The sequence below is a fragment of the Rhodamnia argentea genome, chromosome 11 (assembly GCF_020921035.1).
Source record: "Rhodamnia argentea isolate NSW1041297 chromosome 11, ASM2092103v1, whole genome shotgun sequence".
In the NCBI taxonomy this organism is placed as follows: Eukaryota; Viridiplantae; Streptophyta; class Magnoliopsida; order Myrtales; family Myrtaceae; genus Rhodamnia; species Rhodamnia argentea.
The window spans coordinates 12236950-12263105 of record NC_063160.1 but is presented as its reverse complement, the minus strand read 5'-3'; the positions used below and the strand labels follow the sequence as shown (position 1 = coordinate 12263105).

At 41.2% G+C, this 26156-nt stretch overlaps 5 protein-coding genes across 5 annotated transcripts; 1 reads left to right on the top strand and 4 right to left on the bottom strand.

Annotated features, from left to right (window-relative positions):
- Positions 1-734: 734 nt before the first annotated feature.
- On the top strand, positions 735-2827 carry LOC115727330 (lysM domain receptor-like kinase 4). Its single transcript, XM_030657525.2, has one exon. The coding sequence runs from the start codon at positions 822-824 to the stop codon at positions 2757-2759; it is 1938 nt and encodes a 645-aa protein (XP_030513385.1). The 5' UTR covers positions 735-821; the 3' UTR covers positions 2760-2827.
- Positions 2828-2879: 52 nt separating this feature from the next.
- LOC115727324 (serine/threonine receptor-like kinase NFP) lies at positions 2880-5062 on the bottom strand. The gene has a single exon (XM_030657510.2). It carries the CDS (start codon positions 4918-4920, stop codon positions 3076-3078), a length of 1845 nt encoding a protein of 614 aa, XP_030513370.2. The 5' UTR covers positions 4921-5062; the 3' UTR covers positions 2880-3075.
- Positions 5063-6833: 1771 nt separating this feature from the next.
- Positions 6834-9380, bottom strand: LOC125312793 (pentatricopeptide repeat-containing protein At5g66631-like). Its single transcript, XM_048272285.1, has one exon. The coding sequence runs from the start codon at positions 8837-8839 to the stop codon at positions 6848-6850; it is 1992 nt and encodes a 663-aa protein (XP_048128242.1). The 5' UTR covers positions 8840-9380; the 3' UTR covers positions 6834-6847.
- Positions 9381-20883: 11503 nt separating this feature from the next.
- LOC125312934 (serine/threonine receptor-like kinase NFP) lies at positions 20884-21759 on the bottom strand. Its single transcript, XM_048273023.1, has one exon. The coding sequence runs from the start codon at positions 21757-21759 to the stop codon at positions 20884-20886; it is 876 nt and encodes a 291-aa protein (XP_048128980.1).
- Positions 21760-23384: 1625 nt separating this feature from the next.
- LOC115731874 (pentatricopeptide repeat-containing protein At5g66631) lies at positions 23385-25932 on the bottom strand. The gene is given in 1 exon segment (XM_048272286.1): positions 23385-25932. A coding segment is annotated over 1 exon segment (1992 nt). The 5' UTR covers positions 25635-25932; the 3' UTR covers positions 23385-23642.
- Between the last annotated feature and the right edge of the window lie 224 nt (positions 25933-26156).

Genomic DNA, 26156 nt, shown 5'->3' with positions numbered 1-26156 from the left:
CATTCACCTCACCCTGGTGCTAAACTCATTCTCACTTTTCATGCTGTATTCAAGATCCGTATTCTCTGTTGAGCTCTGATGCGAGTCTCTCTGTTTCTAAAGTCAGGAGGGTCGACGAACCTCATTAGAATGCGGAAAGAATGGTCTCTTCTCAAATCCTAAGACAAGCCGATCATTGCATTTACGTCTCAATTTAGGCTTTGACTTGTCCATGGCATGTGAGATTTTCAGTGTTGGCGTGAACAGATATGCCACAACGTGAGACACTACAAAGTCAACTTTGCCACCTTTCCAGAACCTCTACTCAGCCGGCGCCAACAAAGTAACCACCAACCATCTTTCGTCCACTTGAGCAACAGAACTAACATAAGAAACAATCAAACTTTACTGTCAATATTCTAACAATGACAAAAGAAAGAAAGAAAGAAAGAAAGAAAGAAAGAAGGAAACACTTTTGAAACTTTTGATTCATCCTGCTTTCCGGTTGTATATCAGAGTTTTTGCGACCAATTTCGTGTTTTGCGTGTATTGAACGATCTTCCGTGGCACCACCAGTGATTGGAAGAAGAAAGATTCAACAATGTGCAATATTTTTTAATCTGCCTTCTCTTTTTGACTGTCAATAATTGTGGGAATAAAGTAGAGCACCATATGCAGATGGTTAGGTCCAACCCCATACGTAAGTTGTCTCTCTTCCCTTTAGAAGAAGTCAATGCTCATAGAGCTTCCAAAAACCCCACAGCAGATTGGAATTATATTCAAACCCAACACAGAGAACCTGTCACAACCTTCCCTTCAGATCATTCCCAGCTCAAAGAACAATGGCTCTCCTGTCTCTATTCTCCCTTATTTCAGTATTTGTTTTCCTCACGCCGCCGCCGTCGTCTTTGGTGGTTCTTGCCCAGCAACCTTATGAGGGATTGACCACAACAGCTTGCGACGCCATCGATAACTCCTCCTCGAAGCTCGGATACACCTGCAACGGCCTCAACACGAGCTGCCAATCCTACCTCATTTTCCGGTCCCGATCCCCTTACAACACGGTCTCGTCCGTCTCGACCCTCTTCGCCTCAAGCCCGTCTCGAGTCTCATCGATAAACTCGGTCTCTGAATCCACGAGCTTTGGTACGGATCGGATGGTGATAGTCCCAATCACCTGCTCATGTTCAGGTCAGTACTATCAAGAGAATGCCAGTTATGTTGTCCAGTCAGGAGATACCTTCTTGTACATTGCCAATAACACTTATCAAGCCCTCTCGACATGCCAAGCTCTCCAGAATGTGAACAACATGAGTGCTTCTGATTTGTCTGTTGGTGCATCAATTACTGTCCCTGTTAGGTGTGCTTGCCCAACAAAAAACCAGAGTGATGCGGGTATAAATTATCTCTTGACCTATGCTACCGTGAATGGCGATGTCCTTTCCGATATTAGCGAAAGATTCGGAGCCGATTTCACTGCTACTTTAGAAGCTAATGGACTCTCTGGACAAGACACCATCTATGCTTTCACCACACTTCTCATACCGTTGGAAAATCCGCCCACGAGTTCTCAAACCACGTCACCGTCTCCTCCTCCGTCGTCATCACCGCCACCATCGCCGCCTTCCACCGTTACATCTCCCCCAGGCAAAAGTTCGAGTACATGGGTCTATGTCACTATCGGTGTTCTTGGTGGAATTGCTGTGATTGCGGTGTTAGGCACAGTCGTTTTCTTTATGTTCTTCAGAGGAAGGACTAAGAGAGAGAGAATCGACTCGACCGTGGTCTCGGATAGCTTTGAGGCATTCGAAAAACCAAGCAATAAGAGGTTGGATGAAGACTCTCTGGATTTCCTCGATAGCGTATCTAGCATCGCGCAGTCCATCAAGGTGTATACTTACGAAGAGCTGCAAGCCGCAACCAAGAACTTCAGTTCTAGCTGTTTGATCAAGGGATCGGTCTACCGTGGAAAAATCAACGGAGATCACGCAGCAATCAAGAGAATGAACGGGAACGTGTCGAGGGAAGCCGAAATACTGAGCAAGATCAGCCACTCCAGTCTTATCCGCCTCTCGGGTGTATGCTTCGACGAGGGGCAATGGTTCTTTGTATATGAATATGCAGTGAACGGACCCTTGAGCGAATGGATTTACCAGAATAACAGCGAAGGGAGATTCTTAACTTGGATGCAGAGAATGCAAATCGCTTTGGATGTGGCCACCGGGCTCAACTATCTCCATCTCTTCACGACCCCGCCTTTCGTCCACAAGAACATCAAGAGCAGCAACATTCTTCTCCATAGCGACTTCAGGGCCAAGATAGCGAGTCTCGGACTCGCAAGATCGGCAGAAGGAGAGGGCGGGGAATTTGCCTTGACAAGGCACATCGTCGGGACAAAAGGCTATATGGCTCCTGAGTACTTGGAGAACGGTTTGATCTCCGTGAAACTAGACGTCTATGCGTTCGGCGTTCTCTTGCTGGAAATGATGACCGGGAAAGAGGTCATTTCTTTGTGTGGAGGAGAAAACATGCAAGCGTATGATATTGTGAGTTTGGCGCTTGCTGAGGATGGCGGGCACGAGAGGCTGATGCGGTTGATCGACCCTACGATGAGTGAGACGTACCCGTTGGACCTTGCCGTGTACGTTGTCAGGATAATCAAGAGTTGCCTGAAGAAAAATCCCGTGGATCGCCCTTCCATGGATGAGATCGTGCAGTCTCTGTCGAAGGTCCTCACGGCGTCATTGGCCTGTGAACACCAGAACATCCTCGCTAGGTAGCGAAGTTTCTGCATTTCTTCGAGCCATAATTAGATTGTTTGCACAGAAACGCACTGATACAGACACTACATATTCGTTTCTTCTGTTCTCCTACTGAATACAAGATCCTATTTCATGTATATTGAATGTAATTGTAGTTTCAACTATACTTGCATTGATGAATCTACGGTAAGACACAATTACAATGGAATTCAGGAGGAGGAAATTCACGCTTCCAGTCCAATGTGTCGTGAAATTTGCAGAAACTTGCGTGCCTCGGCTTTTATTACAGCATGGAAAAGAGAAGACATTTACGTGAACCTTGCGTCTCAAAGATTCAGCGAGCAGTAGCCGGAATGATAACTTGAACGCTCTCATCTGCTTCTATTGTTGTCGTCCAAGAACTTTCCAACGCCACCGAAGACGACTGGGCGAGCATGCAGAGATTAAATGCAATCTCCGCCATGCTTGGCCTCACGGAAGATTCCTCTGCTGTGCACGCCTGGGCCAAGGTTGCTAGGCTCAGCGCGTCATGGATCGGATAAAAGCTCCCCAAGTCCGGATCCATCCATTCCATCAACCTCTCCTCCCTATTCTCTTCCGCTTCCAAGATCTCCATTACTTCACTCACGCCCATGGCCCGCTTCCCCGAAAGTAACTCAAGCAAATGTAACCCAAAAGCATAAATATCAACTTTCAACATCGCAGCACTTGTAGCTGGTATGGCCTTGGAGAAGTTTGATATCTTGGCCTTGAAATTGGAGTCCAGAAGAATGTTGCTTGCTCTGATATCTCCGTGGACGATGCTCGGTTGAGTATGCTCATGAAGGTATTGGAGGCCATTGGCGACATCGAAAGCGATGCCCAACCTCTGAATCCAAGTGAGGAAGTTGACAGACTCTGAAGAAGACGAAGGCCTCTGACACAGCCACTTATCGAGCGAACCGTTTTCAGCGTACTCATATACCATAAAGAAGTTGCCGCCCGCATCTGACGAAACACCCAGTAACTTTATCAGATTCGCATGGTTTACTCTCTGTAGAATCTTTAGCTCCTCCATGTTTTTGCCCATAGTTTCTGTTTTCACGGCGAAAACTTTCCCGTCGATTGTGCCGCGGAACACTGAGCCCCTGATCTTAGAACTCTCATCAAGATTCATCGTTGCCTCCATGATCTCTTTAGCCCCATACATGATCGGAATGCTCAAGTAGTCCGAAATGCTGGGAAGTAATTTATCTTGGATGACCTTCGTCTTGGATGACTCAGATTTCCCTTCTTTAGGGAACTCCTTAGTTTTTACGAGATTTCTGACCTCCCAACAGGAAGCATTCCAATTCAGAATCTTCGGGTTCGCTTTCCCACCTAAACGGCGAACATAGACTAGCGAAACCGCTAACGCAGTGACCAAAATAGCTGCTGCTACACTGCTTAAAGCTACAATAATCCACTCATGCTTGGATTCTTTTCTCTTCGGAGGAGCATTCAGTGGTTGAGAAAGAGCTGGCAATTGTGATACTGGTATGAGGACAGGATGACCTACAGACGCAGTAAGATTGACTCCTTTGTTTTCCTTCACAATATCGCCAGATGTCGCGTTGAACTTTTTGGCCACTGATGAAAGTGCATCTCCGGGCTGCCATACATAAGTAACAAGAAAGTTGAAGCCTGCCTCCGAGTCCGCTTTTGCCAGGCACTTACAGTAGAGAGGAATAGTGACTTGGGTCCCAATCTGTAGGAGAGTTGGATTGATCCCCGGGTTCATTTCCTCTTCGACTTGCCAGTTCGTGAGGTTCTCAAATGCTTTCGTCGAGACCAGGAAGTAACTGTCATCTTTCTTGATCTGATAGGTTATGTTGGCGAAGAAACTGCCGCCACTGCAGCCGCACGTGATCGGAATGAGCAAAAGCTGGCCGGGGTACAAAGGGTCATCTTCAGAAGCCAGGTTGCTCGCCTGCGAGATGGATAAACGGCTGACACCAAACAGGTCAGAGATGCTTCCAAGGTCGATGAATTCGGGTCCTTGCACGATGTAGGCCACATATGATGGGCACGAGCTCAGCGAGTTGGCGGAGCACGAGAAGTTGGCTCTCGGGCTAGGAAGTGGTTGAGTTGTGACGGAGATGATGAAGACGAAGAAATGCAGAAGAAGTAAATGTTTTGGGGAGGAACGAAAGATGGCCATTTGGCTATCAGCTTGGATGGCTTGAGCCTCTCAAACCTGAGTTTATGAGGGTGAAGCTCCGAGGTTGGAAAAAGCCAAAAACCCATTCTAGTGTGAATCTTTCGCTTGGAATTGGGGAACTCTTCTCCTAATAAAGCCTGGAAGTAGGTTCTTGTTTTGGCTTTGAATTGAACAATTCTCATTTGGATCCAATGATGAAATAAGCTTTAGCGAATAGAATTTTTTCCCTTGGGACAGATTTTATGCGTGGAGAGGAGTGAATAGAAAATAACAGGCGGCAATATATGTGTATGGTAGAAAGTAATAGGCGGCAATTTAACCTGTATTTGTTTTTGGCTGGTGGTTGCTTTCGAAATAGAATATGCGATGAGCATCAGATTAATATAAGATGAGGGAACCCCAGTTCGGCCGGCGAAATAGATCATCCTGCATATTTATCACACGCATAGAGAGTCAGCCAAACAACAGAACAAAACTCTTGCAGCCACAAAATCTTACTTAAGAAAAATTCAAAAACCACAAAGAAACCCACAGAATATGATCTAGGATCGGTAACTAAGAGGGATATCATACACGGAAGGATCGCTCGCAAAGTTGGATTTATTACCATTTGCGGAAGGACTGATGAAATGACTGCACAGAATAGAAGAACGTAGTTGCCTAGACTTTGGTTTCCAAATTTCGCTATGAGACTTGCGAAGAATTATACTTCCCCAATTTTTGTCATCTAGAAATTGAACTTGAGTCAATTTCTTAATCCGTAGAGACAAAGTATTAGCTGCCTCTCTTCAGCTGGGCTAACAGATTAAGTTAGCAAATCAATGTGAGGTTCCTCACTGTAGACTGTAAATGGCTCCATATAAATTCTGCACTGTCTCATCCTACGATGCCATAGATTGACCTCTTGTTGACAACCTAACAATTTGATTCGGGGACACGGTTTCCATGGACTAACCTCGAAGGCCCGAAGGCGGCATGATGTTACTAGACAGTTGAACAGAAGGTCTGTCGAATGAGCTTACTTGCAATCCATCTGACATTTTTATCTGCCAAAACAGAAAACTGTGTTTATATGGTCCAACGCAACAATAATTAAGAATAACATGAAAAGATAAACAAGGAATGAATAACCAAGCTCCAGGCCAAAAGCTCCCGCCTGAAAATTGATTGTGTACGATAGTCTGACAGAACAGCAGAACAGCCGTCTCATTATCGTTTCGTCTACTATCAATCAAGCAAATAGGATTGATCAGAAAGAGCCATTGTGAAGGGGCCAAGCAGAAAATAGCTTTTCCATACTCACAAACAAATCCTTCGAACAAATCCCCATAAACATACCAAGCATGCAGGGGAAGATGATTCAGCTGGTTGAAGTAGAGTGTTTTCTGATATCCTGAAAGGTACAAACAAATCGAGACTTGGTCTCCGTAGATAATGTGAGCCAATTTGCGAAACACAACAAGATCTTCTAACATAGACCATTGAATCATTCATAGACAGATGACCACATCTCCAGTCTATCTCAGATTGACATGAACACTGTAGATGAATAAAGACCAAACAGAAAGAATGATACAGTATGTAAACTAACAGTAAGTGGTAAACAGACTTCAAATAATTTCTTTTAATATTGAGTATATTTGACCAAATAAAGTAATACTACATGTAGATTTTGGCACTAGATACAAACTGCAATATGCAGGAGGACAGACATCGGTGTTTCCCTCAAACAAAATATGATTAGAAAGAAATGAAATTACATTAGGCTTGCATCCGAAAAAAAAAAATGAATTAAAAAGAAATTAGATTACATTTTGCTTGCATCTGCACCCCCATTATGTGACAGACTAAAGTGAGTCAGCTAGGACTTGACAGAACTAAACTTGGTCAAGGGGCTAATGGAAGTAACAATTACAGTTTTCAGATACTAGCCCTCCCCATTTGCTGTTGGATCACAGCTTGATGTAAAAGTACTTGCATAGATGTTATAAACTTGAGTGAGGTTGGCTGAGCTCACAGTCCATATATGACCACGTAAAGCAATAGGAAGAGATTCATTTATCTCCTCACAACTTTCTTCCACCATCGCAGCCTCTCTCCTCCTGCCTTCCTTCCAAAGACTTTTCACCAGCAACTCCTTTGTGGAAGAGTCAGGAAGTAGTTTTGAGTTTCTCATGTCCTCAAACACCCTCAAAGCAAGAGCAGCTCTGTCACACTTGCAATAACCATGAATCAAAACCTTAAACATGTAAGTGTCTGGCTCGATACCGCTCTGCCTAACCATTCCAAAGATCTTCTGCACATTCTTGATGTCTCCTTGCTTCGCAAAATGATCCATCAAACCAGAAAAAGTTTGAATATCTGGGCAAATGCCATTTAAAATCATTTCATCAAGCACCTCAAGAGCATCAGGGCACCTACTGCACTTGGTCAATGTTCGTAACAATGATGAATATAGAACCATCAGCTTAAACTTTGAGATAGAACCACAGAGAGTTCGATTGTGACGAAAAATCTTCAAAGCAGCATCAGGATCTTTCGAAACGCCACAGAAGTCGATAACCAATTTAATGGTACTGAAAGGAAGCTTTAGTCCCTCCTGTCTGATTTTATCCATCACCTGATTTACCAATTGGACATGACCACGTCGTGCTAAAAGGGTCATCATTCTCTGCACTGTGTAAACATCATGAGTAAACCCTGGTTGGCAAGCAACCCAGCAGAAAAAGTTCCAAGCTGCCCCTGGAGATTTGAAATTCCTAAGGACTTTGCAAACCAAGCGAGTTGTCCAAACAAACTTTGCATTCTCCAATTCCAAAACATCATTGGGGCTCCAACTCTGCAAGGCATTTGCCAAAGCTCTAGGGTCTAGCCATGGTTTCAATCTGACCCCATTGACCTTGTTGACATCACAAGCAACGTTATCCTCCTCCTCGGCTTCAGCCTCATCATCATCGTCTTCTGTATCATCTACAAAATACTCGACACTTTTTATTCTATCATCCGGCAACATGTCAGAAAGAATTTCATCATTCTCACGAATATATCCTCCCTCTTTCATATGTTGCAGCGAGCAAAGCAGAGCTCGAACAGGCAACATACCTTCAGCTTCCATATTGCTGAGTAAAAATTTCACCTCATCAAACCTTCGAACACTTACAAGACCCTCTGCCAAAATTGAGAACTGTTTCGTTGTGCGCTTGATTCTCATCAATGGTAAAACACTGAAAACCTCCAAGGCCGCATCCAGCTTCCCAGAATTCACAAGGTGCTCAATAATAGTTGTATATGTCCTAGAATTAGGGTTTGCACCTTCCACAATCATCCGATGAAACATCTCCACAGCCCTGGAATCTTCACCCTTTTCTGCATATAGGCGCATGACTATGTTATACGATTCTGTGCACACATGTCTGTCCAACCCTCTATAATTATCCCAAGTATCAAGAACTGAGTCGAGGTCTCCAATTGCTGCATACCACTGCATAAGGTTCATATGGCTAACCCGAACATTTTTAAAGCTCCTGGCATTGATGGCATCAACCAAAGCATCAAGTTCCTCTCTTCGACTGGATCTGGCCAAAATGTCGGCCAGGGCATAAATGGTACCTTGCGTGTGACTAAAATTCGCATTTGATTTAAGAATGTCAATAACTGAGAGTGCAGAATCAGCAGAAGGAGCAGAACGGAGAGCGTGAGTGACTACAAACGAGTCCACGAGCCGGTCATTTAAGAGAGTGGTAAGAGAACTCTGGGAATTCGATCGAAGCGCAAGCCGGATGGAATCAATAACTCTGGCTCTATAAAGGTAGTGCGAGACCTTGCTAGGGAAAGGGTCACGAGAAAATAAGCGAGTCTGCTGGTTTAAGGCGTTGAAGAGGCTGCCAGTTCCAGTAGAAAAGAAATGCTTGCGGAACATGGGCTTTTGTCGAATTCAAATGTCGAATGCATAACAGATGAAACTCGCTCCTGACTGTCGAGACTGGTCCGGGCCAAAACGACACCGAGACCCAACTTTACAAGCGAAGGATGAATTGACTGGATTCATCAAACACCTGCCTGGTGTGCCGATAAACGTCTCAACTCAGACACACACAGCAACACGAAACCCACAACAGGGAAGAGAGGGAGAACGCAGAAACGGGGCGCAGTAAAGAGCCTTTCAATGCTTTCGCACGGCGTCAAACGTCATGAAGGTAATTTAGGCAAAACGAGAGGAATCAGACGTCAGGCAAAGCATCAAACACCTTCGGTGCGGGCACCATTTTGCGTGAACTTTCACAAACACTCGTAAATCATCATCCCTTTAGGAGAGGAAAGAAGAGAGACGACCCATGACAAGGCTATGAGAATGTGACAAAATAGAATTCCACAATGATATCTCTTCAGGACGAAACATGGAGAAGACGGTTTGGAGCTTCCGAAGGCCCGGAGGGCTTACGAGCCGAGACTAGGAGCAGTAAAGGTGGGGACTTTGCAAGGTCACACTGAAAGAAGAGACGCCCCACCCTCTCTTCTTTAGAAATCTAGCATTTTTCTAGATTACTCTATCCAATCTGGATATTTATCCTAAGACATTTCAAAAAGACCATAGGAGTATATGGAGAGAGAAATATTTATGGATATATTTGTCAAGAAATATCTAGGAAAATGTGTAAGAAGTTGTCGTAACGGATACTATAAAAGGGTGCCTCTTATAATAAGGGTGTGTTTTCTTCGAGCGAGTTTTGCTGGCTTTTAATATCAGTTGACGCAGCAAAAACCGTTTGTTAAACCCAAACAAAATCAATCCGAAACACGCACAAACGTGCAAAACATTTACGGGTGCAATTCAGAAAAAATTTCTTAGTCTTTGCTTAGCAAAATAATGGCATAATCTTTCGGATAATCCGAAAAGGACAAGCCAGTACTATGAAAACTTTGGATGACATGAGAAAACCTAAAAATACCCATAAGCAGTTAAGAAGTTCGAAATATTAATAAAGGGCTAAAACATAGCATAAAATGTAGCTGTCTGAACGATGGATTTTGAGACTCGAAAAGATTGCAAAAGGAAAACCCTTTCGGCCATAACATTTCCCTCGGAAGGAGCTCGTTGATGTGGTATTATGGATCCCGTAACTCTTCTTGGATTGAAAGTTATGACCTGTTTAACACCCGTGGTCCAGACCCACCTACCGATATTGCGCCTATCTGAACGCCCCTAATAATCATCGGTACCTCGTCAGGAAACAATACAATTCAACAGTTGTTGCTCATCCGCGTGATATATTGATAATCCACACGTGCATCTCCCTTCTTTAAGACAGCACGCAAAGGATGATGACTCAAGCGACTTTCGGGTGAATTGAATAAATTTCAACAAAATACGAAAGAGAACGGAATCACAAGGAAGCTGGCCAATGTTTAAGCATTTTATTCCACCCATAATATTCATCTTATTGCTGGGCGAAACTCACCTCATGTGTTTGGTTTGTAGGTGGACAGAGAGATCGGGAATACACAATCAATCATCAGAAGAATTCCTCAACAGTATGTAGAGATCATCTAGGAAAGCCTCCCGGTCATACGTATGTGATCGAGCGTGCCCTTGAGGCCATGCATGTCTGTCTCCCTCTTCACTAGTTGAAATCCAAGGCCGTAAGGGTAATCGGTTCTCGATTCGATTCTACGCCGAAGAAACTTGGTGAGCGTTTTACGGAAGTCGAGCAATGGAGATGGCGGAGATTTGCTCTTAGACATGGACCGGATTTGAGAACCCAACCACATGTGAGCCAGAACTTGACAAAGGCCTTCTTTGACCTCAAGACTCAAATTGTGATAACCTGTCAAGTATATGAAAACTTTTCTAGTTCAAAACCGTAATGTCCCGCAGGAAAGATCAGAACATCTTAGGGATAATGACATAAATAATTCACGAATTTTGGCCTAACATATAATGTGATCCCTAAATTTTTAATTTTACTAATATGGTCCCCGAACTTTAGCCTAATATGCAATGTGGTCCCTGAATTTTTAATTTGACCAATACGGTCTCTGAGCTTTTGAAACATATTCAACCCAACCTCTAAACTATAGGAAGATGTTCAATGTAGTCATTTTATTAATTTAAATTCAATAACGACAATGGACATTTTCTTATAATTTGAAGACTAAGTTGAACATGTTTTAATAATTCGAGATCATATTGAACAAATTAAAAGTTTATGGACCACATTGCACATTAGGCTAAAGTTCATGGACTATTTTGATCAAATTAAAAGTTTAAGGATCACAACGCATATTGAGCCAAAATTTAAGGACCATTTGTGTCATTTTCTAAACATCTTATTATGGAGTCAATTGCAGTATTATCACTTTTTCGTTAGATGCAAAATTAGAGGTAGAAACCACATCATAATCAAGAGACGAACCGTCGATTTCGAGTACGTGCCACGCGTGCATCATCTCATGAGCGAGGATTTGCCCCGTGAGCAACCCGCACAAAAACATCGAATTTTCTAGGGGAGTTTCTCATCAAAGATAACTAGTCTCAATCCGAATCTTTTCATTTTCTTCTAATGAGAGACCTTACTTTGAGATTGTAATTGGTAAGAAAAGGGGAGGGGAGAGAAGTACCTCGGCAGACCATACAACACTCTTATGGATACAACTTTAGAGTGGGCGACTAGCGTATGTGGTCTACCTTCCACAGCCTTAAAGATTCAAAGAGACCAAACAGAAAGAAAAGGTTACCTCTCCGTCGCTGGATTGACACAAGCAAACGATGTGAAAAATGAGAAAAAATCTCAAGTGCGGAGAAGCACTTACGGTACAAATACGATCGACGGACGACCTTGTCTTTCCACGTGTCCCGTTCTCGTCCGATCGATGATGCCCCTATCAAGTGCGGAGCGAAAACTCAAGATTAGGAGCGTGGGATGGAAATTTTCTTTGCAATTTCTCAGCTCAGCATTGTGTGGAATTCTATTGATGACGCCGTAGAATAATGCTAGAAAGCGGACTACTATGTTTTATTTTACGGAGCGATAGGGTAAACGAGTCTCTAACCAAGCGCCAGATTAAAATGTTTGGCGATAATTACAAGCTGAACTTCATCTTACGTTCTTTTCATCCGGTGCTTTGAATTCCTTCATCTCTTCCTCGTTCACCAAGTACAAGGGAATCGTTCGCTGGTGGACTTTCATGCCTAAGGATTCGTAAAATTCACGCATTTCACGTTCTAGAGCTTTAAATGCGTGATTGTCCATCATTGCGGAGCTGCGGCATTCTGGGCATAACCTCCGACCGCCGCCGAGGGTTGAATATGTTGATCCTCCAGGCTGCACAATGTTTCATAAGCATTAGCCAACTCTGTGAGTTGCTGGGGAGTCTGTGCAAGCTAAAACAGATTGTGGGTGAACATGAACGCATTTAACCTAATTGCTTTTCTCTTTTGACAAAGAAATGCATAGAAATATGCTATTGATGTGAGGACCTTTTTTTATCTCAAATAATTCAAAATGTTGTGCAACCGGTCAATAGGCAAAATTAGATTTGTCAAAATGGGTTATAAACTCATTTTTTAATTCATATATAATGGATCGGGTTGTCAAAACGGGTCATAAACTCATTTTTTTAATCACATAATCCAAAATTTTGCCTTATCTATGACCAAATATTCTATCCTTTACCAATTTTTTTTTACCCTTTTTAACAACGCCTTAAACTTACCGACTACTATATTAAATTACCAAACTTTTTTGTGCAACTAGCCAATTTTTCTTTGGTTAAGTTACCAACTAATTTTGGGTTACCAACCCTCATTTGAGTTGCTTATGAATGATTATTAAGGAATATTTTTAATCTTGCCAACTATCTACCAAGTTACCACTTTTATTTGCCTGCCTTACAAATCATTTTCTAGGATTAATTTACCAACTATTTTTGCATTACTAACACTTATTTGAGGTAATTTACCAAGTTCTCTTGTATATGACAATAGAAACTTACCTTATATAATACGAATTACATTTACCTTTGCTAGTACAGTTTTATATGTACCAAATATTATATGATATTACTAATCTTTATCACAGTGACAAAACGACTTCTTTCTTAATTGAGTTGCCCTATAGAATAGTTGGTAAATTTGGAAAAAACAAATGCGTATTAATAACTAACAAAAGAGAGTGGTAACACATATTTAGTCCCTCACTCGGATAAAACTTAATAAATTGCTTAAATTATAGTTAGGCGTAGTTAAATGAAAATTCTTCAAAAATAGAAATAAGGAAAAGAAAACTTGGTAAATAAGGTTTTTTTTTTTTTGGTCGAGGCAAATAAGTTCAATGAGAGTTAATAACACAAAACTACTTGGTAACTTAATTAGAAAAAAGTTAGTAAATCAGTCTAATTAAGGTAACTGTTTTCTAAAAAGAGTTGGTCAATTTAAGGTATTGTTAAATAATACAGCTAAAAGATTGCATGAGAATAAAAAGCTCAAAAATAAAATAAAATAGAAAAACCCAAATGAATAGTGGTAAGTAACTCAAATAAGATGTGGTAACTCAATATTATGTGGTAACTAAATGAGATAAAAAGTTGGTGTGTCTTGTTAATTTAGGTTGGTAATATCTAAAAAGAGTCGACAAATATAATTTAACAACTTATGCGAATGAAAGTAAGTTAGTACACAAATTAGTATTTGCAAACAGTAAACAAATTGGTAATTTCATGTAAGTGTTGGAAAGTGTTGGCCTTTTTTTTTTTTTTTTGTCCAATAGTCTTCCGGAACAAAAGCATGAATTTCAGCACTTTACGCATTTAGTAGGTTTTAGAGGTTTACTTCGTTGATTTGATTTGTCCTGTTGGTCCGATATTTTACAAATATTCACATTTATGTGATGTTTGCTTGGGCGGATTTAGATGAAATTGTGCCTTATAGCGCAGCTTTCAAAAAACATTTACATATTCATCCAATTTCTTTATAGTCCAAAGTGTAAGGAAGTATTACTAGAAATTTTTAACCTAAAAAGCATTCAACTTTAGGATATTAAGTATCATTATTAGGAAGTGTTATCTACAACAATGACGTTTCTAACCCCGAAATATGAAGAATGATGAGTAATTATTTCCAAACATGAGAATTAATGCTTTGACTTATGATTCCACTCATCCCTTAACAACACTCTCTACTATACATTTGCTAAGAGAATGATTAATTAGTGGATGATATTATGGCAACTAATTGAGGAGGGAACCTACCTTCAATCTTTGGCAACCACAACAAGAAGGTGTTCCATCTCTATTATGTGCACGACAGTACTTTCTAATCAACAACTCTTACGAACAATTGAATTTTATTCGATTAAGTTAACAACTAATTCTAATCAACAACTCTTACGAACAACGATTTGTTTTTGTTAACTTACCGACTTTTCTATTAATCAACCACTTTTATTTGTCTTATTTGCCAACTTCTCTTATGTTTGACAAAAAAGATTCTCTTGTCTTTTACCAGCCGAATTTTATTCGATTAAGTTAACAACTAATTCTAATCAACAACTCTTACGAACGACGATTTGCTTTTGTTAACTTACCGACTTTTCTATTAAGCAACCACTTTTATTTGTCTTATTTGCCAGCTTCTCTTATATTTGACAAAAAAGATTCTCGTCTTTTACCAGCTTTAACTTGCTTTCCCGCCGATGTCTTACTACTTACTACTATTATATGAGATCACCAACATTTGTTAAAGTGACTAACCATCGATTATGTTAACCAAAGAGTAGTTGGTAAATTAAAAAAGTAAACATTGATGACTAATTAAATGGGAGTTCGTAACCTAGAATTATGTTATATGCACTCGGATAAAATTGATAAGTCATTTAAAGTAAAGTAAAGTGTAGTTTATAAGGATAACTAAAGGTTGGTAAAATATAAGAGAATTTAAAAAATTGGTAAAAGTCTAATGAGAGTTGGTAATACAAAACTAGTTGGTATCTTAATAATAGAAATCTTAATAAATTGGTCTAATTGTGGGAATTATTACTGAAAGGAGTTGGTAAAGCATTGCCAACAAGTGCAAGTAAAGTTTGTACAAAACAGCACTAAATGGATAACGGTAAGTAAATCAAATGAATGTTGGTAACCAATATTAGGTCGCAATTAAATGGGAAAAATGTTGTAAGTCATACTACTTAAGGTTGGTGATCTCTAAAGAAACTAATAAATCTAAGGGGTTTCTAACCAAGACTAATAAAAAGTGGTCAATTTAAAATAAATTAAATGTCGATAAACTCAAACAAGAATAGATGATCCAAAACTAGTTGGTAGTTTAATATGTTCATGATGTCTGCATGGGCGGATTTAGAGGGGGCTTGAGAGGGCCCAGACCTCCAACTTTATGACATTATACTTAGACCTCATTTTTTCAGCAACATTTACATATTCAATGTGGTCCATGAACTTTAACCCAATGTGCAATATCGTTGTTAAACTTTTAAATTATTCAATGTGGTTCATGAACTTTTGTTACCTATTCAGTTTAATCCCTGAATTATATAAAGGAGGCCAATATTATCTATGAACTTCAATTAATGGAATGATAACATTGAACACTTTCATGTAGTTTAGGAACTAAATTGAACGTGTACCAAAAGTTCATGGACTACGGTGAATAGATTAAAGGTTTATGGACCACATTACACATTAAGATAAAGTTTATGAATCGCATTGAATAATTCGAAAGTTCAGCTACCACATTGTCCATTAGGATAAAGTTCATAGACGTTCATTTCATGTGTTTTTGCTTTAATGCCATCCCTAGATGCTTGGAATTGTTTACAAACCAACAAGACATATCTAATTGAAAGGACTCCTACCTCCAATCTTTTGCAACCACAGCAACGAGGCGTCCCATCTGTCTTATGCGAAAGACAATACTTTTGTCGCCAAAAAGGATGTTGACGGAACAGAAGACGGCCATTTGCAGCCACTGGGATCTGAAACCAGGATAAAGCAAGGGAAAAACAGGAGATTTAGAGAAACTATACTTTGGTTGATCACATAAAAAGTACAAATATCTAAAAGTATCCAGTTCATAGATTCTGCTTGAGGAAGAGTTGCCGGAAAAACCAAAAATCTTACAGGTTGCCCACAAACAAAACATATTGGGCGAGGATGGTGCCAGTAGTCGTGGTTGAGGTGGTGGTCTTTCTCAATATTCTGATAAATAGAGTGATCCCCAGAAACAAAAACCTCGTGGTGACCGGTGAGCAAATCATGGGAAGCATAAGGGTAGACGCATTCTGGATGCAGAAAGGCATGCCTGTGGTATAGAAGGAAGCTAATGAATTGTTTGTGAACAAACTCACCTTCTTCTTTCTTTTCTCCCACAAACAACGTTCCTGTTAAATTGGGGTAAGGACTAGCGAAACAACCAAAAGTGACTATGCAGGCGAGTACCCATTGTCGGGATAAAACAGGTAGGGGGAAGGTTGGAATATGTTTGCGATGTCCCACAGGGAGTATGATTCGAAAGCCAAACTTTGTTGGAAAGACTGGGCAGGTCGTTCATCTTCGTCGTCATCCCATTTCAGTTCTTCGTATGGAACCCAGTCCTCAGTCGATGTTGCTCCATAGAGATTGTACGCTGAACGAGATTCACCATTCATCCGAATCAGCATTACTGAAGGTGCATTGTACCCCTAAGTTAAAATTTTTTCAAATGTGATTGCAACGAGTTCTAGGTTCATGAACCACAGTCCAATTTACCTAGACCGTCTTCCGAGAAGGAGCCAATGCGGGCGATTTGATAGTCTGTTTCCTCGCCCTCTGTCGATTCGTCCTGCACATCGAGGTTCTACAATCATTTAAGACTGCTCTACTGCAGCTATCAATCCCCCAACACCCAACTTACACAGTTATATTTCTTGTGCATTATAAACCACCCATGAATCAACAACAAATGAATACAAGAGAAACAAATAAGCCCCGACTTATACTTCTTGTATTGCCTCCGCGTCGCTGGGCCCATCGGAACAAGAACGGCCATCTTCAACCTCGCAGCAGCTTCCGTTAGATCTCCATCTGGATTTGGAAGTAGAACCCTGGAGAATTCTTTTCAGCCAACCCATAAGGAGAAGAAACGCTATCACAAAAGAAGAGCACACTCTGATCCAGATTAATAGAGTGGTACCAGCGGTTACATTACAAGATTCCTCTAATTTTCTCAAGATTGTTATATTTGCTGATGTGCTGGTCATATGTCTAACTCCATCAAGTCAACTCTGTAATGAACTGGAACAATAAACAAAACCATATTCTGCATGAGAGTTCTTCATCATTTTCTAATGATCGTTAGTTATACCTAACCTCTTATTGTAATTCAGTTTGTACTATCTTCTGTTTGTTTTTTCCCTTTCCTCGATTAGTAAATGATTTGATTACACAAACTCGAAAACTATAGGAAGACTGCTTCCCATTACAAAGTCCAGGAACTCACAAGCAATTGGAAGCACTGACTCGGCCAGACCTTCGCTGTCATGTGGTGGTTAACCATGATGGTGCAGATTATGTTGCGATAGACACGATTGAGTCGATGGGTTGGTCGATTTTGATCCCGAAACTTCCATCAGGTTAACTCTGCAAGAAACAACCACCCCCAGACCATGCATGTTCATAGTAAAAAAATATTCGACGACAGATTCTTTGACTACAAGCCATTCAAGGTAATACATGTTCCTTAACAACCTTGAAACTTTTGAATTTCCCCAACGTATATATCTCCATAAACGTCCTTAAGATTTAGCAGGAGACATAATACTCTTCAGTCACCAACTTGACTGTTGACCCTTCATGAGAGAACTACCACTGGAAGCGCCAATAGCTGTTGACCTTACATGCAAATTTTTTTATGCTTTTTGTTATTTTTGTGCTGGAGTAGACCTAAGAATCGATTCTTAATCTATTGACAAATTATGACGAAACGCAATGCTCTTAATTTCTACATGAGATTGAGCTGCTAAGGACACTTAGGTAATTATTATTATTTCTGGTTGAGAAAAGAGACTCGCAACGAGCGGGGCTCTCGAATCTTGAATTTTCTAACTTAGACCATTTGGAAAATTCAGGTGGGTAATGCGTTGGTGAATTGAACAACTAAATGTTGGCAAGTTATTAGAACAATTGGTCATTTCGAAACAATGAAAAGTAATGTTCACGAATGAACTCAAATAAGAGTCGATAATTTTTAATGAAAGTGACAAGTTTTAACATATTGATAAGCTACCTAAATAAATGTCGATGAACCATTGAAATAGTTTGCAATTTAAAACAAGTGGTAACTGTTCGTGTTCTCATAAAATTTTTCGTAACCAGCGTGTTTCTGACCAAACAAAAGGGGGTCGAAATTTTGTTACCAACAAGGTTTGTCAGCTATCAAGTTTGTCACATTTTTAGCAGATGATACGTATGAAACTGCTGAACATTGCCTTCAATAATCGTCACATGGCTAACATACTCCTGAACTCAAAGAACCACTGCCTTCTTGTGTTCCTATAGCTGGAGATACCAGCTTCGGGACAACTCATCGGGGAAATGCATCTATCATATGGATGTAGTCGATCGTTCCTTTGAGGCCGTACATGCCAATCACCCTCTTTGTCTGTCGATATCCAGTTCCATAAGGATGTGATGTTCGCGACTTGGTGTTGTACTTGAGATACTCAGCAAGCCTCTTCTCGAAGTGCTTGTGACTTGCAGACTTAGACGAGATTTGAGACTCCAACCACAGATGAGCTATGACTTCACAGAGGCCTTCTTCCACCTCTGGGGGTTAGGTTTTTGGTTTATAAGCTAGTTTATGATTGAGGAAAGAAACAAAGATGGGAATATGAGAAATATTGTCGGCAAGGGAGTACAAGGGAACAAGGGGAATAAAAACTTTTATTAGTTTCTTGAGTATTGCAAAAGGAGAAGGAGAGCTTTTTGTTGGTTTTTTCTTATTCCAAGATGGACGTTTTCTAAGTCCTATTTATTGGCATATCACCGACTTTCTTTTGTTCAAGAGATAAGCTTCATTGGACCAAAAAAAAAAAAGATAAGCTTCATTGACTTTTATCCAAACTCTAGACAATTCTACGCCTGAAGACTTGTTTTTTTATTTTGCATTTTTTCTTTTGACTTTTCTAGCCACTAGCTGTCCCTCGCTAGGCCCTTTCTCTACTCTTCTAGTAAATGAACTCTACTAGAAAATGGATCATAAATCAACACTCCTCCTTGATCCAATTTCGTGACTTCGTAGCGCCTCGAACTTTGCTGGTGGTAGTGCTTTAGTGAATATGTCGGCAACTTAATCTTCGGTCTTGCAATATTTGATTTCGATCTCCCCATTATTTTGCACTTCTCGTATGAAGTGATTATCAATATGTTTGGTTCTTCCGTGGAAGACAAGGTTCTTTGATATAGTAATTGCGGACTTGTTGTCACAAAATATTGAAGTCGATTTCGTCTGTGCTTCTCCAATGTCTTCTAGAATTCTCCGAAGCCATATTGCATGACTCATAGTTGTAGCAGAGGTGACGTATTCAGCTTCCGCGATAGATTGTGCCACCGACTCTCGTTTTTTGGATGCCCACGAGAATATTTCAAAACAAAATGTGAATGCATAGTCGGTAGTGCTCCTCCTATCATCGGCGTAACCTACCCAATCACTGTCGGTGTAGTCGATGAGCTTAGTCGTTGCACTTGGCCGATACCAAATGCCATAATATGTAGTTCCTCGTAAGTATCTTAGAATTCTCTTGGCAGCTCCAATTTGTCTCGAACTCTGCATGAACCGTGACAGTAGACTTGTCGTGTACGTGATATCTGGTTGTGTGGCAGTGAGATATAGTAGACCGCCAATCGGACTTATGTAGAGGGAGAGGTCAGCTATTTTTGCTCCATCTTCCTTTAGTAGTTTTTCATTTGTCATGAGCGGTGTTGTAATTGATTTGTAATAATCCATCTTGAATTTCTTTTGTGAAATGAAAATCCTTTTATTTTGGTCGACTTCAATGCCGAGGAAGTAGTGCATCAAGCCCAAGTCCGTCATCTCGAATGTCTTCATCATTTCTTCTTTGAACTCTTGAATCATCTTTTCATTATTTCCTATATATATATATGAGATCATCTAATTATAGAGAGATGACGAGAGTGTCGAACTTACCTTGGGTCTTGATGTAGAGCGTCGGCTTGCTTATGCTCCTTTTGAATCCTTGCTTGGTGAAGTGTTCGTCAATTATACTATACCATGCTCGTTGTGCCTGCTTTAACCCTTAAAGGGCCTTCTTGTGCTTTAAGCACTTTTTCTTCTTGGCCTTTGACGATAAAATCCTGTGGTTGTTCCATATATATTTCTTCTTGAAGATATCCATTTAAGAATGTTGATTTTATATCTAGTTGATGGATCTTCCATTCTTTCCGTGCCGCTAGAGCTATAAGAGCATGAATGCAACAGGACCGAAAGTTTTAGTATAGTCGATACCTGGTTGTTGCAAATATCCTTTCCCCACAAACCTTGCTTTATGCTTTTGGATTGATCCATCGGCATTGAGTTTCGTCTTGTAGACCCACTTGATGCCAATCAGTTCTTTGTCTCCGAGGCATCGGCGAGCTCCCAAGCTTCATTTTTCTCGATAATCTTGATCTCTTCCTCCATGGCTTTTATCCAAACTTCTTCGTTGGACGCCTCTTCATGGTTTTCTGGTTCTAAAGCAGAAAAGTTGCATGTCATAGATTTCTAAGGGTTTTTACCCTTAGTATTGGAGAATCTGGAGTAGATTCTTCTTTCATTGCTCTCGGAGAGGATGGGGGTGTTACGTCGTGAGTGGTGGAGTCTGATGCTTCACCTTCTTCTTGTGTTGTTGACTCCTCACGAGCAAGTGGTATGTTAGGCAAGGTGACATACTTCTTCTCGATCTTCTCGTTCTCCTAGTTTTAGGCGGCATTCTCGTCAAACTCGATGTCTCGACTGATCATGAGTTTCTTAGTCCTTAAACGGCGAACATAGACTAGCGAAACCGCTAACCCAGTGACCAAAATAGCTGCTGCTACACTGCTTAAAGCTACAATAACCCACTCATGCTTGGATTCTTTTCTCTTCGGAGGAGCATTCAGTGGTTGAGAAAGAGCTGGCAATTGTGATACTGGTATGAGGACAGGATGACCGACAGACGCAGTAAGATTGACTCCTTTGTTTTCCTTAACAATATCGCCAGGTGTCGCGTTGAACTTTTTGGCCACTGATGAAAGTGCATCTCCGGGCTGCCATACATAAGTAACAAGAAAGTTGAAGCCAGCCTCCGAGTCCGCTTTTGCCGGGCACTTACAGTAGAGAGGAATAGTGACTTGGGTTCCAATCTTCAGGAGAGTTGGATTGATCCCCGGGTTCATTTCCTCTTCGACTTGCCAGTTCGTGAGGTTCTCAAATGCCTTCGTCGAGACCAGGAAGTAACTGTCACCTTTCTTGATCTGATAGGTTATGTTGGCGAAGAAACTGCTGCCACTGCAGCCGCACGTGATCGGAATGAGCAAAAGCTGGCCGGGGTACAAAGGGTCATCTTCAGAAGCCAGGTTGCTCGCCTGCGAGATGGATAAACGGCAGACACCAAACAGGTCGGAGATGCTTCCAAGGTCGATGAATTCGGGTCCTTGCGCGATGTAGGCGACATATGATGGGCATGAGCTCAGCGAGTTGGCAGAGGATGAGAAGTTGGCTCTCGGGCTAGGAAGTGGTTGAGTTGTGACGGAGATGATGAAGACGAAGAAATGCAGAAGAAGTAAATGTTTTGGGGAGGAACGAAAGATGGCCATTTGGCTATGAGCTTGGATGGCTTCAGCCTCTCAAACCTAAGTTTATGAGGGTGAAGCTCCGAGGTTGGAAAAAGCCAAAAACCCATTCTAGTGTGAATCTTTCGCTTGGAATTAGGGAACTCTTCTCCTAATAAAGCCTGGAAGTAGGTTCTTGTTTTGGCTTTGAATTGAACAATTCTCATTTGGTTCCAATGATAGAATAAGCTTTTGCGAATAGAATTTCTTCCCTTGGGACAGATTTTGTGCGTAGAGAGGAGTGAATAGAAAATAACAGGCGGCAATATATGTGTATGGTAGAAAGTAATAGGCGGCAATTTAACCTGTATTTGTTTTTGGCTGGTAGTTGCTTTCGAAATAGAATATGCGATGAGCATCAGATTAATATAAGACGAGGGAACCCCAGTTCGGCCGGCGAAATAGATCATCCTGCATATTTATCACACGCATAGAGAGTCAGCCAAACAATAGAATAAAACTCTTGGAGCCACAAAATCTTACTGAAGAAAAATTCAAAAACCACAAAGAAACTCACAGAATATTATCTAGGATCGGTAACTAAGAGGGATATCATACACGGAAGGATCGCTCGCAAAGTTGGATTTATTGCCATTTGCGGAAGGACTGATGAAATGACTGCACAGAATAGAAGGACGTACTTCCCCAATTTTTGTCATCTAGAAATTGAACTCGAGTCAATTTCTTAATCCGTAGAGACAAAAGTATTAGCTGCCTCTTCAGCTGGGCTAACAGATTAAGTTAGCAAATCAATGTGAGGTTCCTCACTGTAGACCGTAAATGGCTCCATATAAATTCTGCACCGTCTCATCCTACGATGCCATAGATTGACCTCTTGTTGGCAACCTACCAATTTGATTCGAGGACACGGTTTCCATGGACTAACCTCGAAGGCCCAAAGGCGGCATGATGTTACAAGACAGTCGAACAGAAGGTCCATCGAATGAGCTTACTTGCAATCCATCTGACATTTTTATCTGCCAAAACGGAAAACTGTGTTTATATGGTCCAACGCAACAATAATTAAGAATAACATGAACAGATAAACAAGGAATGAATAACCAAGCTCCAGGCCAAAAGCTCCCGCCTGAAAATTGATTGTGTACGATAGTCTGACAAAACAGCAGAACAGCCGTCTCATTATCGTTTCATCTACTATCAATCAAGCAAATAGGATTGAGCAGAAAGAGCCATTGTGAAGGGGCCAAGCAGAAAATAGCTTTCCCATACACACAAACAAATCCTTCGAACAAATCCCCATAAACATACCAAGCATGCAGGGGAAGATGATTCAGCTGGTTGAAGTAGAGTGTTTTCTGATATCCTGAAAGGTACAAACAAATCGAGACTCGGTCTCCGTAGATAATGTGAGCCAATTTGCGAAACACAACAAGATCTTCTAACATAGACCATTGAATCATTCATAGACAGATGATCACATCTCCAGTCTATCTCAGATTGACATGAACACTGTAGATGAATAAAGACCAAACAGAAAAATGATACAGTATGTAAACTAACAGTAAGTGGTAAACAGACTTCAAATAATTTCTTTTAATATTGAGTATATTTGACCAAATAAAGTAATACCACATGTAGATTTTGGCACTAGATACAAACTGCAATATGCAGGAGGACAGACATCGGTGTTTCCCTCAAACAAAATATGATTAGAAAGAAATGAAATTACATTATGCTTGCATCTGCAAAAAAAATGAATTAAAAAGAAATTAGATTACATTTTGCTTGCATCTGCACCCCCATTATGTGACAGACTAAAGTGAGTCAGCTAGGACTTGACAGAACTAAACTTGGTCAAGGGGCTAACGGAAGTAACAATTGCAGTTTTCAGATAATACAGTACATTACTAGCCCTCCCCATTTGCTGTTGGATCACAGCTTGATGTAAAAGTACTTGCATAGACGTTATAAACTTGAGTGAGGTTGGCTGAGCTCACAGTCCATATATGACCACGTAAAGCAATAGGAAGAGATTCATTTATCTCCTCACAACTTTCTTCCACCATCGCAGCCTCTCTCCTCCTGCCTTCCTTCCAAAGACTTTTCACCAGCAACTCCTTCGTGGAAGAGTCAGGAAGTAGTTTTGAGTGTCTCATGTCCTCGAACACCCTCAAAGCAAGAGCAGCTCTGTCACACTTGCAATAACCATGAATCAAAACCTTAAACATGTAAGTGTCTGGCTCGATACCGCTCTGCCTAACCATTCCAAAGATCTTCTGCACGTTCTTGATGTCTCCTTGCTTCGCAAAATGATCCATCAAACCAGAAAAAGTTTGAATATCTGGGCAAATGCCATTTAAAATCATTTCATCAAGCACCTCAAGAGCATCAGGGCACCTACCGCACTTGGTCAATGTTCGTAACAATGATGAATATAGAACCATCAGCTTAAACTTTGAGATAGAACCACAGAGAGTTCGATTGTGACGAAAAATCTTCAAAGCAGCATCAGGATCTTTGGAAACGCCACAGAAGTCGATAACCAATTTAATGGTACTGAAAGGAAGCTTTAGTCCCTCCTGTCTGATTTTATCCATCACCTGATTTACCAATTGGACATGACCATGTCACGCTAAAAGGGTCATCATTCTCTGCACTGTGTAAACATCATGAGTAAACCCTGGTTGGCAAGCAACCCAGCAGAAAAAGTTCCAAGCTGCCCCTGGAGATTTGAAATTCCTAAGGACTTTGCAAACCAAGCGAGTTGTCCAAACAAACTTTGCATTCTCCAATTCCAAAACATCATTGGGGCTCCAACTCTGCAAGGCATTTGCCAAAGCTCTAGGGTCTAGCCATGGTTTCAATCTGACCCCATTGACCTTGTTGACATCACAAGCAACGTTATCCTCCTCCTCGGCTTCAGCCTCATCATCATCGTCTTCTGTATCATCTACAAAATACTCGACACTTTTTATTCTATCATCCGGCAACATGTCAGAAAGAATTTCATCATTCTCACGAATATATCCTCCCTCTTTCATATGTTGCAGCGAGCAAAGCAGAGCTCGAACAGGCAACATACCTTCAGCTTCCATATTGCTGAGTAAAAATTTCACCTCATCAAACCTTCGAACACTTACAAGACCCTCTGCCAAAATTGAGAACTGTTTTGTTGTGCGCTTGATTCTCATCAATGGTAAAACACTGAAAACCTCCAAGGCCGCATCCAGCTTCCCAGAATTCGCAAGGTGCTCAATAATAGTTGTATATGTCCTAGAATTAGGGTTTGCACCTTCCACAATCATCCGATGAAATATCTCCACAGCCCTGGAATCTTCACCCTTTTCTGCATATAGGCGCATGACTATGTTATACGATTCTGTGCACACATGTCTGTCCAACCCTCTATAATTATCCCAAGTATCAAGAACTGAGTCGAGGTCTCCAATTGCTGCAAACCACTGCATAAGGTTCATATGGCTAACCAGAACATTTTTAAAGCTCCTGGCGTTGATGGCATCAACCAAAGCGTCAAGTTCCTCTCTTCGACCGGATCTGGCCAAAATGTTGGCCAGGGCGTAAATGGTACCTTGCGTGTGACTAAAATTCGCATTTGATTTAAGAATGTCAATAACTGAGAGTGCAGAATCAGCAGAAGGAGCAGAACGGAGAGCGTGAGTGACTACAAACGAGTCCAAGAGCCGGTCACTTAAGAGAGTGATAAGAGAACTCTGGGAATTCGATTGAAGCGCAAGCCGGATGGAATCAATAACTCTGGCTTTATAAAGGTAGTGCGAGACCTTGCTAGGGAAAGGGTCACGAGAAAATAAGCGAGTCTGCTGGTTTAAGGCGTTGAACAGGCTGCCAGTTCCAGCAGAAAAGAAATGCTTGCGGAACATGGGCTTTTGTCGAATTCAAATGTCGAATGCATAACAGATGAAACTCGCTCCTGACTGTCGAGACTGGTCTGGGCCAAAACGACGCTGAGACCCAACTTTACAAGCGAAGGATGAATTGACTGGATTCATCAAACACCTGCCTGGTGTGCCGATAAACGTCTCGACTCAGACACACACAGCAACACGAAACCCACAACAAGGAAGAGAGGGAGAACGCAGAAACGGGGCGCAGTAAAGAGCCTTTCAATGCTTTCGCACGACTTCAAACGCCATGAAGGTAATTTAGGCAAAACGAGAGGAATCACTCGTCGGGCAAAGCATCAAACACCTTCGGTTTGGGCACCATTTTGCGTGAACTTTCACAAACACTCGTAAATCATCATCCCTAGGAGAGGAAAGAAGAGAGACGACCCATGACAAGGCCATGAGAACGTGACAAAAGAGAATTCCACAATGATATCTCTTCAGGACGAAACATGGAGAAGACGATTTGGAGCTTCCGAAGGCCCGGAGGGCTTACGA